Source organism: Schistocerca gregaria, chromosome 1 (genome assembly GCF_023897955.1).
Source record: "Schistocerca gregaria isolate iqSchGreg1 chromosome 1, iqSchGreg1.2, whole genome shotgun sequence".
In the NCBI taxonomy this organism is placed as follows: domain Eukaryota; kingdom Metazoa; phylum Arthropoda; class Insecta; order Orthoptera; family Acrididae; genus Schistocerca; species Schistocerca gregaria.
The window spans coordinates 917,653,812-917,673,289 of NC_064920.1; the positions used below are offsets into that span (position 1 = coordinate 917,653,812).

The 19,478-nt window shown below is 38.3% G+C and overlaps 1 protein-coding gene across 1 annotated transcript in view; it reads right to left on the reverse strand.

Moving 5' to 3' along the window:
• The window catches only part of LOC126275159 (DNA-directed RNA polymerase I subunit RPA1), a 251,192-nt gene that overhangs the window by 12,162 nt on the left and 219,552 nt on the right, over positions 1-19,478 (reverse strand). The window contains exon 30 of the mRNA XM_049977174.1: positions 7,244-7,354. Within this exon, the coding sequence (XP_049833131.1) occupies positions 7,244-7,354 (111 nt within the window). The remainder of the gene's footprint in view (positions 1-7,243; positions 7,355-19,478) is intronic.

A 19,478-nucleotide genomic window follows, 5' to 3' on the forward strand; every position in this document is an offset into this window, starting at 1 on the left:
GCTTCCCTAATATCAATGGGCAGCCACCTTGTGATCACAATGACACGTTTACAAGTGTCGATGCTTGGGGGTCTGTATTTGATGCAATAGGCTATAATGTCTGCCACATACTGTGAGAGAACCACTGTAATGCTTTAATTTTAGGAGATGTAGGGTATCACACTGCACCATGATGTGACATCATTCCATAATCCAGACACCTGACCTGAAGAGAGTGCCTGAACCATACTCCTCAAGGAAAGAGTGACAGTCAAATGGTTCTTTGGACTGGTGAAAAGTTGTTTCCCAGCTCTGCAAAACAATGTAAGACTTGCTCAAACAAAAAACTCCAAACTGATCATAGACAGTTTTGTTCTGTGCAATGTTGCAAAATCAACAGAGGATGATGATTTTGAGGCACCTAGTAACAACAACAATAACTTTCACTAACAGAAGAAGAAGACTTAGCAAATGAACGTGTACTTGGCACAAACAAAAGACAAGATGTTTCTAATACCATAGTCAACTGTAGTGCATGTGGTACTTGTCCCTAAACTTTGTGTAAAAACCCTAATTGTAATTTTGAAGTATTTGAATTTTTCTTGGAACTTGCTGAAATTTGATTTGGAAATTTTACTTGTACCAGAAGTTTTATTTAATCATTTCTTGAAGCGAATATGGAGCTGTGAATATGAGTAATACAAACAGAGCATTTAATTTAAAAAGCAATTTTTCATTAAAAAAAGAGTTCAACTAATGTGTTATAGAAAACATTTATTATTTTTCAATTTCTTCTGTTTTCTCTTCAGTAAATCTAATTGGTACAGCAGTATCAGTCACCATAACTCAGGTTTTGACAAACTGATAGTCTCCTCTGTTTCCATGGGTAATTGTCTTCGTTTCTGTGCCAGCGAGCACCCACAACATGTGAACAACTACTGTAATTTCTGGACCCACTATATCCAAAGCATTTTCGATTAAAATTTGGGAATATTAGAGAAATGACTGTGACTCAAAATATGTACAGAATCATTCTGACATACAAATTCCATGCTATCCTCTAGGGTAGTGACACAGGCAGATGTAAAAGCCCCTACTACACAACCCCTAAAACACGCAAAAAATACTAGTCATGACTCCATTTTTTGAACTGAATATACAGAATGAACATTAATAAAAACCCACAAATTGCAAGGACAGATTCATGACTGGAAATGGAGGAAAGGAGTGGTCCTATGAAAATGTGTCCAGAAAAGCAATGTTGCCACGATAGATGCTACTTCATCATAAAGTCTAATAATTGATGACTTTCACCAAAAATTGTTTCTTTTTCACAGAATAAAATAAAACTTTGCTCATTTGAAATTGCAAAGCATTAAGCACAGGAGGGATAACTCAAGGGCGTCCATTCATAGAAGCCTTAATGCACACCATCCAGAAGATTCTGAGAAAAAGTTGTCTGAAGTTCTAAGCGTAGCTCATATGCAACTCATATACGATCACAAGTAGCATTTTAGTACACAGGTGAAACAGCTCAGTCAGTAGCGTGCTAGAATGTCATAAAGCCAATCCGAGTTCAATCCTACTTGTACCCTCAATTTTATTTTATTTTCTTAATTGCTTTAAAAATTGTAACAAACTTTTCAACAAGAGTTCGATGTTGCCCTACTGTATATACAAATAGCAGAAAGTCAGGAAGTATCAAGGCCTGTACAGAACTATTTGAGCAATAGGCCTTACCTGCTACAGTGCCAGTTCATTCCTTACTTTGACAGAGATTTGTACTGTGAAATATTATTGGAATTTTTACAATACTGTGAATTAAAAATGTCTGCTGATGAAGACATCGCCGAAATATCTGAAGTCGCAGATTCGATATACAGTGAAAAAGTGTCGACTGTGATGTTAGAAGATGGGGTTGTTTATTATGAAAGCTAGCTTGCTGCAAGTAATCTGACTGCATCGGAATCTTCACTGACAATTTATCCTGAAGCAGTATTGCTGGATGAAAAAAATTACAGATTTACTGTGGACATGTTGGCTGAAGAAATACTTGTGACTGCCCACGAAAAGTACGAAGACCACAGCTCATCGGTTCAATATGAACCAGAAGAAAAGAAGGCAAGAGAACTAGACCACAGTTCGATTACAAAATTAACATTGTTAATGTCGCAAAGGCTCACCCCACGTAGAAACTACAAACATCACAAGAGAAGGGATGCAGCTGGTTAAGACAGAAGAATATTTATCTCAATGGAAAGAAGGTATAGAAAAAAAGGAGGCAACCAATTTTACAAGTAAGCAGCAATCAGTTCCTGGACATACGGTTGTTCTGTTGAAGCCTGAGAGAATTATCAGCAAGTGACTGCACAGAATTTACAACAGTGGGCTTTAGCACCAGCACAACAGTTTCCAGATTTTGAATTTAAAGCTTCTGACAGCCAGATTCATAGATCCAAAAATAAACTCAGAATTCATCATCGAAAAGTGATAAGATTTGTTTAAAGAAAAGAAACAGCAATAATCGAAGAAACATTGGCTGCTGCAAACACTTTTTGAGCCCAGACGTTAAAACTGATACTGAATTTCAACAGAGATTTTGTTATCAACAGTGACCAGACAGATATTTATTTCAGGGTATTTAAAAATTCATTTTGCTCTCTATTTTTATGATTCTCTGACAAAATACTTCAATTTAGATTGTTTTTTATTTCCAGGTTGTCACTGTCAGTTAGAGTACTACAGAAATCTATCTGTCAAAGGACGCAAAACCATTTTTGCTAAAACATGGCAAGAATAAAGTGACATTTACGTATACCGATCAATATGCTCTCATTCTGCCTGGAAACATCCTAGTTCAAGTGTTTGTGTGTTTACAAGAGGGAACTGGTAACTTTGGTCCCCGAGTTAAAAAAAAAAAGAGTAAAAGAATATGAACAAAATTTTAAAAACGTTGTAATAACGTCTTCCAGATCTGGGAAGCAGACAAAAGAACTGTATACTGCCTTTCTCAACATTGTTTTTTGTTTTTGGCAATTCATTAACTAAGAATGGCTTCTGTTATTTATCGATTCTTGGGTGGACAAGCAAACCCTAAATTACATGATGAAATCTTTCCCGATGATGAAAAATAACCAACATATACAATTAAATTGATTCCTCTGAAATGTACTCCACTACTTCAACCATGTGACGTTCATTTTTACAGACAAGTAAAAAATCTGATAAGGCATATACAAAACTCCAGTTGTTAAAAATAATAGAGAAATAAATACTCATGAATACTGTATAAAAATAAAATCAGTAGTCTACCATTGCCAAGTTTCAAGGAAATGATTCGATGTGCTGGTATGCTTTCAGGCATTCTGACGAAAGAAAAGTTGTCAGGAATGTCAACAAAGTATGCTTATCAATAGATCGTCCTTCATAAATCGTTTAAGATGCCAAAATAATTTTTGTATTCTGTGTTTTTCTGACAATTATCATTCTGGTACTTGCACATAAAACACAAAATTCACAAATGAACACAATATTGTAAAAAAAGTTTTGTATAATTGGAACTCCATCCAGAATTTTGTGGCAGTAGTAACTAATTTACCTCTATTAAAAATGCATTGAAAATTATTTAACTTTTTTGAAAAATAAAATATTGATGAGAGTAATTCACATTTTAAGCAGCCATTTTAGAAATTTAAAAAATTATTTATGATTTAACTGAGAATACTTTACGTTATTAACTTTATTTAAGAGTTGTGGAGGTGTTATAATGTTTAAAACAATTAATAAAACAAAATTAAATCATACCAGCAAGTAGGTAAGATAGAACGCAGGTAGGTTGCATGAAAGTCTAACACACTACTGCCGGAGCTACTTCACTTACCTGCTGATTAGTTATTTATGACCCGCATATGAGGTGTTTATGAGCTACAATTAAAACTTTAGAGCCGTTGTGCTTTATGACTTCTATGAGTGGACATACAGGGTGTTTTAAAAATGACCGGTATATTTGAAACGGCAATAAAAACTAAACGAGCAGCCATAGAAATACACCATTTGCTGCAATATGCTTGGGACAACAGTACATTTTCAGGCGGACAAACTTTCAAAATTACAGTAGTTACAATTTTCAACAACAGATGGCGCTGCAAGTGATGTGAAAGATATAGAAGACAACGCAGTCTGTGGGTGCGCCATTCTGTATGTCGTCTTTCTGCTGTAAGTGTGTGCTGTTCACAACGTGCAAGTGTGCTGTGGACAACATGGTTTATTCCTTAGAACAGAGGATTTTTCTGGTGTTGGAATTCCACCGCCTAGAACACAGTGTTGTTGCAACAAGACGAAGTTTTCAACGGAGGTTTAATGTAACCAAAGGACCAAAAAGCGATACAATAAAGGATCTGTTTGAAAAATTTCAACGGACTGGGAACGTGACGGATGAACGTGCTGGAAAGGTAGGGCGACCGCGTACGGCAACCACAGAGGGTAACGCGCAGCTAGTGCAGCACGTGATCCAACAGCAGCCTTGGGTTTCCGTTCGCCGTGTTGCAGCTGCGGTCCAAATGACGCCAACGTCCACGTATCGTCTCATGCGCCAGAGTTTACACCTCTATCCATACAAAATTCAAATGCAGCAACCCCTCAGCGCCGCTACCATTGCTGCACGAGAGACATTCGCTAACGATATAGTGCACAGGATTGATGACGGCGATATGCATGTGGGCAGCATTTGGTTTACTGACAGAGCTTATTTTTACCTGGACGGCTTCGTCAATAAACAGAACTGGCGCATATGGGGAACCGAAAAGCCCCATGTTGCAGTCCCATCGTCCCTGCATCCTCAAAAAGTACTGGTCTGGGCCGCCATTTCTTCCAAAGGAATCATTGGCCCATTTTTCAGATCCGAAACGATTACTGCATCACGCTATCTGGACATTCTTCGTGAATTTGTGGCGGTACAAACTGCCTTAGACGACACTGCGAACACCTCGTGGTTTATGCAAGATGGTGCCCGGCCACATCGCACGGCCGACGTCTTTAATTTCCTGAATGAATATTTCGATGATCGTGTGATTGCTTTGGGCTATCCGAAACATACAGGAGGGGGCGTGGATTGGCCTCCCTATTCGCCAGACATGAACCCCTGTGACTTCTTTCTGTGGGGACACTTGAAAGACCTGGTGTACCGCCAGAATCCAGAAACAATAGAACAGCTGAAGCAGTACATCTCATCTGCATGTGAAGCCATTCCGCCAGACACGCTGTCAAAGGTTTCGGGTAATTTCATTCCGAGACTACACCATATTATTGCTACGCATGGTGGATATGTGGAAAATATCGTACTATAGAGTTTCCCAGACCGCAGCGCCATCTGTTGTTGACAATTGTAACTACTGTAATTTCGAAAGTTTGTCTACCTGAAAATATACTGTTGTCCCAAGCATATTGCAACAAACGGTGTATGTCTATCGCTGCTCGTTTAGTTTGTATTGCTGTTTCAAATATACTGGTCACTTTTGAAACACCCTGTATGTACATCTACACTGCAAAGTCTCAGTCTGAACTGAACTTCAGAGACTGGAACGTCCCCTTGTTAAACTTAATGCGTGACTTCACATTATGCACTTTTTTAAATATTTCTACATCACGATTTTTTTTTTCCTGAAAATTTCTATGAAGCGATGTTGAATTTCTTTTAAACTCTCAGCCTTCTTCTTTCTTGTGATTGGAGTTTGTGATTAATTTATTATTACTGGATAATCTTTTATCAATAATGTAGGAAAGGACAGATTGCTATTTACCATAAAAAAAACCTGGCATTCTGGCCCAAGATGCTGGAGTTCGCAATTGTGTGCACATGTTGTGTGTGTGTGTGTGTGTGTGTGTGTGTGTGTGTGTGTGTTTTTCTCGAGAACATTCTTTTACTCTGAGAACCTTCTCTGGAGACCCAGAATGTATACTGAAAGTCTAAACACAGTATTTTCTTTTCGTTTCCTTTCTTTTTATAAAACATTATGTTATTCTTGTCTGTAGTATCTTTGTCAGCATTAAATTTTTGGTATTTTGTTGTTTATTGTACATCATTTGTTCATTTTGTCATTTGAATACGCATGTAAATAGCTAAGCATACTTGTCATTATATAGTGTAAACAGAATCTGCAATGTCAGTTTCATTGTCAGATTTGTCATCTTTACGGCAATCTTTTGACTGCTGAATGATTTCCAAAACAAATTTGTTTTTAATAATTGGTGTTGTACACCACAAATCATCATCATCATCATCATCATCATCATCATCATCACCACCATCAACTGCAGCAAATGCATCCAAATATTTTATTATATGTTGTCACAGTTACAATATATGCTGATGGGAAACATTCTGGTACCATGAAAACTTTCACTTGGTGGAAACAATTTGAAATTCCACGCAGACACAGAAATACGTCTTAATAAATATAGCGGAATCATGTTAGTACATCCATTATTAATTCATCATTTTCCCACACTGTACTGGATTGCCTCATAAGTTTGTTTATTTTGCTCACATGTTCCACCTACAGCACCCGAAAAACCACCACCTGCACCCACTGCCGATGCTACCCCCCCCCCCCCCCCCCCCCCCTTCCAGTGTAACACAGTCGCCTAACGAGCTGTAAGATATAGAGGTTGACAACCTGATACACCACTGGATGTGTTAATGTATGTGTGGGTGGGGGGCATGCGCACATACATGCTTTCTGTTGGATGGAACAGTGAGAATGTGTGTTTACAAGATATAGACATCAAGAAGGAACAATTAACAACAATTTATTCTGTTTTACTATCATAAAGGGAAAACTGCCTCACAATGGCAGCGGAAGGTTTGTGCTGTCTACAGGGCCAATCCAGTAATGGCTCGATCATGTCAAAAGTAGTTTAGTCAATTCTGATCTGGGAATTTCGCCCTAACAGACAAACCTCGATCTGAACAGCCAACGGTTACAGAAATGGAATGGCTTAGTGACATAATTGTTAACAATCTACAAATAACAACATGGGTGCTGGCGCTGGAGCTCAATGCCACTTGTGCTACTGTAGCCAGAAACTTGAAGAAGCTGAATTATGCAAATATTTGCGATGTATCGGTTCCTCGTGAACTTGAGTTAAGCGAATTCAATTCAGCATTAGTCCATCTGTGATTAATTACTGAGTCACTATCAAATGCTTCTTTTCTGGAATGTAAATTCTTAACTTTTTTATCTTTTTTGAGGATGTGCAAGCTCACCTTTACTATGATAATCCTGGCTGCTTCTATGCCATATTTCTGTGAAACTTGATAAATGTCATTTGAATACAGATGATTTAAATCCAAAATGTTGTCGTATTTTGCTATTCCCTGTAACAACAACACAATATGTAATACAACATATTAAAAAAAAAAAAAAAACACAATTACTTCAATTAGCTAGATAATGCCACATTTGCAGCAAACATGGTTATAGCTATATGTTATTTAAAAGTGGAGAAAAACCTAGTTTATGGTGCTTATTTTCAGTCATTAATAAGTTCTGCAAAGTTTTTCTTCTTTTTGAGGAAACTGGATTTACAGCAGTAATATCTGCCACTGATCCGAGATTCTCCCGTAAACATTTCCAACAGACAGCTTTGTATTTTGACAACTTTTTTATGATAGTACAGGATGGTTATTATTAAACTTCTGCTTCTTTAGCAAGTGTATACAGAAAACTATTTACCGTATGGGTGCCCAACTTCATAGGAATGATGTTTAGAATGTGCGCTACAGGATGAGCAACAGTGTTGCTGCTCTTGGCAGCTATCAAGGCATTAAAGAACCATTGAGAGATTCCCTTCCCGCACCAGGGTTGAAGAACATGATTCTGTAGTCTGAATTAACTGGCGATTTGGGAATTGCTCCTGCGGGAGGCCAACAGCCATCTGTGCCACAAATTGTTGAAGTAGTTAACGTTGCCATGGCTGAGAATGCTGCATTCAATGTGCAATCTTCAAGCAGTGCACAATCTTTATCACAACAACCGAACGTTCCATGGTCCACCATTTGAAAAATGCTGCAAACAATTGTGCAATGGAATCTTTAGTGCAGTTCCAGGATCTTGTGGGTGCAGATAGTCGTCACATTGAGCAATGTTTGCAACCCAGCGCACAAGCATGGTATACAATTAACAAACATTACCCTTTACATGGGAACTAAAATGTTTTTTTTTTTCAATGGTTTATTCATTATTTCTGTTCCGCATGTCCTTACAAATGTGTGCTCAAAGTTTCATTGTCCTATGATCATTCGTTTTCCATGTAGGTCCTCCAAAGCAGCAGAAGTTTAATTATTACCACCCTGTGTATTTGCTTATTTGAGTCTTCAGAAGCAGTACTTCCATATTCTGTTGAAAAAAAGAGTGAAAAGAATAAAGGAACACCAGACGAAGATGAAGCTATGTAAGCAAGACTTATGACCAGTACTCATGGCCTTACTTTACCAGAACCTCAACCCTCAGGCTGTGGCTGAGCCATGTCTAATCTTCAACTTCATCGCTATCTTGAAATTTCCAATTTAGCTCATGAAGTTTTCCTGTTAGGACAACTAAGAAAGCAAAATTATTAAGCCTGAGAGGACCTTCTGTGGAAGCTAACAGACTACTCTCTTCCAGTTCTTGCACAAACAGTTTGACGGCCAGTAAAAGATGGTAGAAACAAAGTGCTTTTGCCTTGCTCAGCTAACTCATTTTGGTATCAAGAAACAGATGTTCATACTGCAGTTTGAGTTCCTCTGACAAGTCTTGGAAAAGTTTTTTTCTGAAGAGAGAGAGAGAGACCTAAATATGTTGACTACCTTCACAACAGTTTTCATAGCTTCATTTGAATTTAAAAACTTTCCACAAAGAGACTGCTGGTGTAAAATGCAGTGATATGTTCAAAACTATGGAAAACTTTCCCCTCTTTGGCAGTGAGCAAGACAACAATATTCAGAAAGTCTTAAGACTGCAGCGCAATCTGTGGTAATGACTGCGAGTTGTGGATAACAGTAAAGGTATTAAAAATCATCCTCACAGAAAGTGGCAACTGAGCAGTAACTGTTGCATCATCCGAATCACCTAATTGCAATGAAAAAAAGAGCACTCATCCAAGTCTTTACAAGTGAGAAAAAACATTAGACATTGTTTGAACTCTTCTCATGATCACTGTTGATGAGAAATGAAAAGGTATGATGGCACCCCCTATTTCAGACTTATTTATGAAATTCTGAAGCAAACTCACTAGCAGCTTCTGAAAATGCTTCTTTAATGAATTTACTATCCTCAAAGGATACAAGAGAACCACTTGTATGAATATCAAGAGCTCAGATGGAAACCGAGTTCTAACCAAAGAAGGGAAAGCAGAAAGGTGGAGGGAGTATACAGAGGGTCTATACAAGGGCAATGTACTTGAGGAAAATATTATGGAAATGGAAGAGGATGTAGATGAAAATGAAATGGGAGATACGATACTGCGTGAAGTGTTTGACAGAGCAATGAAAGTCCTGATTCGAAACAAGGCCCCGGGAGTAGACAACATTCAATTAGAACTACTGACGGCCTTGGGAGACCCAGTCCTGACAAAACTCTACCATCTGGTGAGCAAGATGTATGAAACAGGCAAAATACCCTCAGACTTCAAGAAGAATATAATAATACCAATCCCAAAGAACGCAGGTGTTGACAGATGTGAAAATTACCGAACAATCAGTTTAATGTCACGGCTGCAAAATACTAACGCGTATTCTCTACAGACGAATGGAAAAACTGGTAGAAGCCGACCGCGGGGAAGATCAGTTTGGATTCTGTAGAAATATTGGAACATGTGAGGCAATACTGACCCAACGACTTATTTTAGAAGCTAGATTAAGGAAAGACAAACCTACGTTTCTAGCATTTGTAGACTTAGAGACAGCTTTTGACAATGTTGACTGGAATACTCTCTTTCAGATTCTGAAGGTGGCAGGGGTAAAACACAGGGAGCAAAAGGCTATTTACAATTTGTACAGGAACTAGATGGCAGTTATAAGAGTCGAGGGGCATGAAACAGAGGCAGTGGTTGGAAAGGGAGTGAGATAGGGTTGTAGCCTATCCCCGATGTTATTCAATCTGTATATTGAGCAAGCCGTGAAGGAAACAAAAGAAAAATTCGGAGTAGGTATTAAAATCCATGGAGAAGAAATAAAAACTTTGAGGTTCGCCGATGACATTGTAATTCTACCAGAGACAGCAAAGGACTGGGAAGAGCAGTTTAACGGAATGGACAGTGTCATGAAAGGAGGGAATAAGATGAACATAAACAAAAGCAAAATGAGGATAATGGAATGTAGTCGGATTAAGTCGGGTGATGCTGAGGGAATTAGATTAGGAAATGAAGCACTTAAAGTAGTAAAGGAGTTTGGTTATTTGGGGAGAAAAATAACTGATGATGGTCAAAGTAGAAAGGATATCAAATGTAGACTGGCAATGGCAAGGAAAGTGTTTCTGAAGAAGAAAAATTTGGTAACATCGAGTATAAATTTAAATGTCAGGAAGTCGTTTCTGAAAGTATTTGTATGGAGTGTAGCCATGTATGGAAGTGAAACGTGGTCGATAAATAGTTTAGACAAGAATAGAATAGAAGCTTTCGAAATGTGGTGCTACAGAAGAATGCTGAAGATTAGTTGGGTAGATCACATAATTAATGAGGAAGTATTGAATAAGATTGGGGAGAAGAGTAGTTTGTGGCACAACTTGACTAGAAGACAGGATTGGTTGGTAGGACATGTTTTGAGGCGTCAAGGGATCACCAATTTAGTATTTTTCAAAAAGAACTTTTTGAAATAAGCTGAACTTTGTAAATAAAAGAAGAATAAAGAGGATCAGTCATTGGACAATGGAGGCACCGAGTCATCAACAGACACAGAACAGAATGAAACCTATTTCATTTATGGCTGTAATTTTCAGCCACTTAAGAATTATTTGTTTAAACAAATTTTAGTCATTAGTTGCAAATACATTTTATTACCTTTACCAGTTTAAAAAAAAAAATAATTTGTCATCTACACAAGCACTTGCTGAACAGATGGAAAGGATCATAGAATTCAAGTTTTGCATAACATCTTAAAATAGAGAAACACACACCACCTCCGCCATCCTTGCTTAACAAGGAAATTTTATATACAATTGACGGGGGCTACAAAATGAACCTTTTAAGAAGACTTTGAAATACACAAACATTCTCATCTAAATTCAAAAGATTTGTTGAATGATCAACTTGCATTACAAAACAGACACTATTTTGATAACATATCATCTCTTATAAAATGTGAAAACTAGCTCGTACCTTTCATATATTGGAAATGTAGGTCATTTTTTTTCCCCAAATGTATCATATATACTGTCTCCACATGCCTTGGTTATATTTTTTATATATGCTTTCATATATGTTCCTAGCTGGCAGTTCAACAGGTACATAAATCTGACTCAGTTATTGTAAATTGTCAAATGCTGCTTAAAATAATCATAAACAACACGAAAGTTTCTGAACATACCATGGCATTATTCTTCTATGAAGAAAGTATTGAATGTCTGCTAAACTAAGTATGTTCCTCCTGCTAAACTAAGTATGTTCCTGTAATATACTTTTTATTCTTCACATAAACATATCGCTAAGGTCTAAAGATTTAAAATATACCTAATATTGTTGGCTTCTGAAGATTAGAAAGTAATCTGTCGAGACTGGCGAAGATAATAAAATTCACTTGCAACTGATGACTGAAATTTATCTGAGAAAGAAAGAAAGAAACTCGCTAGCTCTCAGAGTAAGTTCTTCGTTGAGCTAAAGTGTATAAAACGCAAACACCTATGATCCTACGTTGTGGACAGTTGGAGTATTGTGGAGTGGAGTGGAGTGGGGTGAGGTGGGGTGGGGTGGGGGAGGGGGGTGGGGGTGGGGATTGAGTCCAACAGGGTTGGTAGAGGGGGAGACAGAGGCAAGAAGAGGGGTTGGGAACAGGCAGCTAGTGGCTTGGAAGGAAGCTCCAGGTTAGCTGGCTAGAATCCAGGGAGGGAGGGATGGTACTTGCATGGGCTAGGCATTTTATGTATGGATTCGGGAGCAAATGAGATGTGGCACACGATGAAGGTGAGTGGGAGGTGGACTGAGATGAGATGATAGGACAGAAGAGACGGAAACTTCTGGATGCAGGTGTAAGAAGAGTGAATTAGCAGAGATTGAGGTCAGGAGAGTTGGTGGAGCAAATAATGTGTCAAAAGGATCTAGTCCACAAACTGATTTCCCACCTCTCACATCCCTAATGTATCCAAACAATCCCAACAATCAGCTACAAAGGTGTGCCCCCTTGACACCCAGTATCATCCTGTAATGGAACAACTGGACCACATCCTTCACCAGGGCTTTGATTACCTGTCACCACATCCGGAAATCTTATCAGTCTTCTGATTGGTTTGATGCAGCCTGCCACAAGTTATTCTCCTGTGTAAATCTTTTCATCCCAGAGTAGCAATTACAACCAACACCATCAATTATTTACTGGGTGTATTCCAATCTCTGTCTTCCTCTTACAATTATTACAGGGTGTATACGCGGACAAGGAAAAAAAATTCTCGGATTTTTCCTGGGTTTCCCGGTTAACAATACACTTTCTTCAGGGTGAAAACACACTTTTTCCGTGTTAAGTGACAGTATACTTTCCATGCAAAACTTATCAAACCTTTGAATGGTTATGGGTTTATACACGGGCGTTGAATTTCCTGGCACAATAGAAAACAAAACTCAGAGAAAAAGACACGTTTTGGAAATATTTTTGGTGTGCAGCAATATGTATGCTGCATATTTTCATATTACGAAAGTATACATTGGAATTCCACCATACACCGCATGTTACTTTCCGAATCATTGAAATTGAGATTGCGATTCACTTTTGTAAGCCAGTCATAGCTCATGTCACGTGATCATGACAGCGGATATTCAGAGCATAGGACACGTGATGTAGGTAGCCAACAGCAATGTCACTGTTAAGTAGCACGAACACACAAACAGGGAAAGTTAATAGTTTAAATTAATATACATAGTGTTGCTACGAGAAAAGCAAAGCGTTCACATATAATATTGGTCTCTATGGTCACTAAGCTACAAGAGAAGCTAAGCTTTCGCATATAATGTTGATCTTTTTTGCCCGTGTTACACTTTAAGATATATCACACAAATGTGCCAGTAAAATTTTTAACAATGACATAAATATCTGATCTTCAGGGTTCAAAATTCTAAATGGCTCGACGTCGAAGAGTTGATTTTTAAATGAGAGTCAAACGATCTGTAATTTAAGGAATTCATAGTACATTCTTGCACATAGTTCAACTTATGTAAAAGGCTATTTACCCTGAAAGAAGCGCTTTTCAAAACACCATTCGCAATTTTTTCCCGTGACCTGTTAAAAATATCTTCATTTTAGCAGTTGCCAGAGAGTGCAGATAACAGGCGACACCGTGCTTGCGCAGTTACCATGACATAGGAAGCCCATATGTATGTACGTGTAAAACATTGAAAGATCATACATTATGTCATAAAAGAAACGAGACATCAGAGGATACTCCAAGAGCACCAGAATTTCGTGAACCATACTAAAATGTGTACATTTAAAATGCATACTTAAAGTGCACATTCGTATATCCAGATTCTCAGTGAAGTAGATTTCGACCTGATATTAATCTTTTCAGTGTGGTTTCTGGGACGCAAATTTTCTTGGAGCACCAGTGCTGTATTTATTTCATGTATGGTTCTTTCTTATGGCATAATGCCATATGTGCTTGAAAGATGAAAACGTGCACATGAAATGCAGCAAACACTTGAAACTAACCAGGTATGCGCAATTAAACATTTTGTTTCAAATACATTGACTGCCTCTGCCGAAAAGGTTAATAAAAGTCAAATTTCTTTAGCAAACAGACAAAAATAATTTCATTGTTCTGCAAGGCGATTAATGCTTGACTGTCAGAAAGGTGGAAATAAAATAAAATCTGAAACTAATAACATATTTTAGCCTTCTGTAATTATGTCAATGTATTTTAATTTACTTGATAGCACCTGGCCACAAATATCTGTTTTGTTTTCATTTGACGTGAGAGTAATGAAGGGGAAACAGCAAAATCACTAAATGTAAACATGGGTCACTATAACTCAAACTGCTCTGCACATCAGCCCCGGATCTACGATATTTGCTAACCGGGTAAGTACAAAAAAAATTGAATTTTCAAAAATATGTCCATCTTGTAGTGCACTTCTTTTGGAGAGTCTGAAGCATAAAACAAACGTGTTCCAGGAAATGTAAGACATGTTATTTGGTTATAAGTGTGCCAAAGTGCAGTACCACGCCTCTTCAGACAGCATTCTTCTATCGCACGTCACTGTATTTCACTCTGTGGAATTGAAACGTGTATACTTTGTAATGGGTGTCATCAAACTATATTCAGGACAGTGGAAATTGAAATTTCCTATGGTGTTTCTTGTGCTCCCAGTCAGCTGGTTTGACAGCCTGCCCCTCTTGTAAAGAAATCTCGCAATTAATAGCGAATGGGATTATCTGTAATCGGAAGAACAAGAACTCTTCAGAAAAATTGCACTTTTTATTGCCTGTTAGCTAATAACTTGCTGTTTTGTGTGACATAAAATTAAATATAGGATACATAAAATCAATAGAGACAAGAGACAAGCAAGGAAGTACACATTTCTACAATCCTGAGCTCCTAGCATTTTTTTTCCTCTCTACTCTTGCTACAGCTTTACATGGCATGCTGTCCTTTCTGCGAAAGAATCTATTATCTCACCAAAGTTCGTGACACGTTTTGCTACATGAAAAATCGAAATGTTATCTAATACTGAAAAAGCTGATGATACAAATAATACGCAAGACTGGTGTGGTTTCTCGATCTGATTACGTCTATTTTGTCATTGTCTGCTAGATAAAACAAAATAGGCATTTCTAATATTGCAGCATTTTTGTAACACACATCAAATAAACGAGACTGTTTGGGCACAAATGGTCATTTTTATAACACAACAAAATATAATTCACGAAGTACCAATATCAAATGCCTATTTGGCCTACTACAAGCAAAAAGCTTTATATTAGGAAGTAGTTATACATTTCATTTATATGCACCAGTTTCTCAAGCATGAGATCATAAAGTAGTTTTACGAAATTTTTATATGAATTTGGAATCGTCTTATTCTTCCATAATTTGTGTGATGTCCCCATTTCTTCTCCTTCTTCGCTCTAACAAACAGTCTTGTCATCACCAGTTCTGTAGCTATTCCTGCCATTGTCAAAATTTGTTCGCCGATTAACTTCGCTAACCCAGCCACATGTTTAGTTATCTCGCGATTATTCTCTGGTTAGGCATTGTTACATGTTCATACAACATGCTTTCTGCGTTACTTCCAGAATTTAAGTGGCTGCTAGTGTAATGACTGTACGACTGGTCCTTACTAGTGTAGCGATGTGGCCAAAAATTTTCTGTCAAAATTTCATTTCCTTGGATACACCGAGAAGATAATACGTAATCTTCCTCACTTGTTATTCCTGTTAGTCGTTTATTTCCATCCTCGTAGTCTGAATCTAGGGATTTCGCTAGTAATTATAACAACACTGATAATTCGCAAACTCAATCAACCACATAATCAGACAGCAATTGGCATTCATCCATTTGGCTTTACTCCCTCAACTCGTATAGCCTCGTCCCCTTTTGTCTGCGGAAAGTTTATTTCTAGATGCGACGAGGATCCTCCTGACAGAGACATCACGTATACTATGCATGCATTCAAAAAACAACTTATGATTCATTCAGAAATCAACTTAAAATGTGTTCAAAAACGAACAGGGATATGTTTCAAAATCATATCAATAATCGATAGACCAAAGTGCACTGGATTCTAAGCGCTTTGTGAAACAAGCTTTTTTCCTCAAGAATATGAATTTGGCACCCCCTTTTCCCGGTAGCATCTAGCTGCCTGCTACGAGTGCTTGCAAAGCCAACAGCCACATTTCTGTAGCCAGATGCGGGAGAATCTAGTGCTCAAACGCGACTCAACTGTGCATGTGCATGAGCCCGCTTGTAGCTGCCAAAACGAATCCAACGTAAACAACTGTGACTTCAAGCTCATCGGAGGCAATTTGTTGTCATGAAGCACTGTATAGTCTTCCTAAGGCCGTTGACACATTTTGCTGTTGGCACACGCTTCCATGAGCACTGTGTGTCATTGTTGTATATGGCACATTTCCTTTGCAATTTAAGTTATTTTCATTTTTTTCTCTCCTTTTATTGTTTTATTGTTGAAGTGTTGTCCTGCAGTGGCGGGATACAGTAATATCCTTTGTTAGAGTATCGGTTCTTACCAGTCTAAATTACAAAAATTTAACAGAAAACTAAAACATTGAAAAATACCCGGATTTCTAAAAAAATTCCCGGGTTTTTCCCGGTTTTGTTCCGGATGAAAAAATTCCCAAGTTTTTCCCGGATCTCCTGGTTGTCCTGGGTAGTATACACCCTGTATTACCCTCTACAGCACACTCTAGCACCATGATAGTTATTACCAGAAGTCATAAAAGGTGTCCTGTCATCCCGTCCTTCTTGCCAGTGTTTTCCATCTGTTCCTTTCCTTGCCAAATCTGTGGAGATCCTCCTCAATAATTTCCTTACCAGTCCACATAATTTTCAACATTGCTCTGTAGCATCACTTCTCAAAGGCTTTGATTCTCTTCCTTTCTGGTTTTCCCAAAGTGCATGTTTCACTACCATACAATGCTGTGCTCCAAATTTACCTTTTCAGAAGCATCTTCCTCAAATTGGGAACTGTGTGTGATACTAGCAGATTTCTCCTGACAGGAAAGCCTTTCTTACTAGAACTAGACTGCTTTTTGTGTCCTCCTAGCTCCGTCTATAATGAGACATTTTGCTGGCTAGAGTTATTTTACTGCCGAGGTGGCAGGATTCCTTAACTTCATCTACTTCGTGATTCCCAGTTCCAATGTTAAGTTTCTCGCTATTCTCATTTCTGCTAGTGCTCTCTTTACTTTCATCTTTCTTCAATTTTCTATCAGTCCATATTCTGTACTCAATAGACTGTTCATTCTGTTCAACACATCCTCTAACTACTCTTCACTTTCACTGAGGATAGCAATGTCCCACTCTTGAATCTTTTTTGTATTTCCATCACTGATTCTTCGATGTGTAGATTGAACAGGAGGGATAAAGGATTGCATCCCTATCTTACACCCTTTTTAATATGAAGATTATTCTTAAAGTAAGGGACAATCGGGCACAAAATGGAAACCACAGTGAAAATCCAATGAAATTTTGCACAGGTGTGTTGGGCAGTGTGTCTAGTATGCCCGTCAATCGTGTTATGTTCTTCTTTTTAGTTCTGAGCACACAGGGAGCACATAAAGATACCTAGAACAATAGTATCTCCTGCCAAGTACGAGGGCCTGGTGAGAAATTTCGCCTGAAGCTATGCAGCCAACATTACATAACTGTTGTGCGTTTTCTTCTTCAAGACAATTCTCAGCTGGATTCTGCAGGGGCAATGAAGATGCTCCAGCATAATTTTCAATTGGAAATGTTTGATTACCCACAATACAGCCCGTAATTGTCTCCCTCTGAGTTCCATCTCTGCTCACATGAACCGCTGGCTATGAAGACAACATTTTGGCACAGACAACGAGCTGTAGGCCAGTGTAGAGAGTTGGCGGGAAGTGCTGGGGGCTTCCTTCTATAACAAGGGTATTGGAAAGTTGGTACAATGCTATGACAAACATCTAAGTTGGATCGGCGACTATGGAGATAAGTAGCTGGGAGTTGTAGCTTAACTGTTGCAAATAAAACAGTTTTGATTTTTAATGTGGTTTCCATTTCACGACCTATCGTTCCTTACTTTCTGAATAGTCCTCGTATGAGCACTTTGTTCTTGGTCTTCCAGTCTCATTGTTCCTCTTGGTTCTTGGACATATTGTGTACTACTGGTCTTTCCTTAGAACTTCCCCCATTTTTCTAAGAATTTTGCACATCTTGCACCATTTTACATTGTCAATGCTTTTTTGAGGTTCACATACCCTATCAATGTGTCTTGATTTTTCTACAGTCTCACTTCCATCATCAATCACAATGTCAGAACTGCCTCTCTGGTGTCTTTTATCTTTCCTAAAGACAAAATGATAATCACCTTTAGGTTGCTAAATTTTATTTGCCATTCTTTTGTATATTTTTCTTGCCAGTAACTTGGATGCATGAGCTGTTAATCTGATTGTACATTAATTCTCACACTTGCTGGCTCTTGCTGTCTTCATAACTGTGTGGATGATGTTTTTGCAAAAGTCTGATGGTATATCGCCAGCCTCATTCAGTCTACACACCAATATAAATAGTCATTTTGTTGCCACTTCCCCCAATGATTTTAGGAATTTTGATGGAATGTTATCTATCTCCTCCACCTTATTTGATCTTAAGTTGTCCAAAGCTATTTTTAATTCTGGTTTCAACACTGGATCATGTAGACTTCTATTCCTTCTCCTGTAATCTCATCAGATAACTTTTTCACCTTGTAGAGGCCTTCAATGTACTCTTTGCATGTATCCACTCTCTCCTCTGCATTTAACAGTGGAATTCTCATTGCACTCTTAATGTTACTGCTCTTGCTTTTCATTTCACTAAAGGCCATTTTCACTTTTCCATTTGCTGAGTCCATTCTTCCAACTATCATTTCTCTTTCGATTTCTTCAAATTTTTCATGCAGCCAATTTTGCTTGGCCCCCCTGTACTTCCTATTTATTTTCATTCCTAAATGTCTACATCTACATCTACATCCATACTCCGCAAGCCACCTGACGGTGTGTGACGGAGGGTACCCTGAGTACCTCTATCGGTTCTCCCTTCCATTCCAGTCTCGTATTGTACGTGGAAAGAAGGATTGTCGGTATGCTTCTGTGTGGGCTCTAATCTCTCTGATTTTATCCTCATGGTCTCTTCGCGTGATATACGTAGGAGGGAGCAATATACTGCTTGGCTCTTCGGTGAAGGTATGTTCTCGAAACTTTAACAAAAGCCCGTACCGAACTACTGAGCGTCTCTCCTGCAGAGTCTTCCACTGGAGTTTATCTATCATCTCCGTAACGCTTGTGCAATTACTAAATGATCCTGTAACGAAGCGCGCTGCTCTCCATTGGATCTTCTCTTCTATCAACCCTACCTGGTGCGGATCCCACACTGCTGAGCAGCATTCCAGCATTGGGCGAACAAGCGTACTGTAACCTACTTCCTTTGTTGTCGGATTGCATTTCCTTAGGATTCTTCCAATGAATCTCAGTCTGGCATCTGCTTTACCGACGATCAACTTTATATGATCATTCCATTTTAAATCACTCCTAATGCATACTCCCAGATAATTTATGGAATTAACTGCTTTCAGTTGCTGAC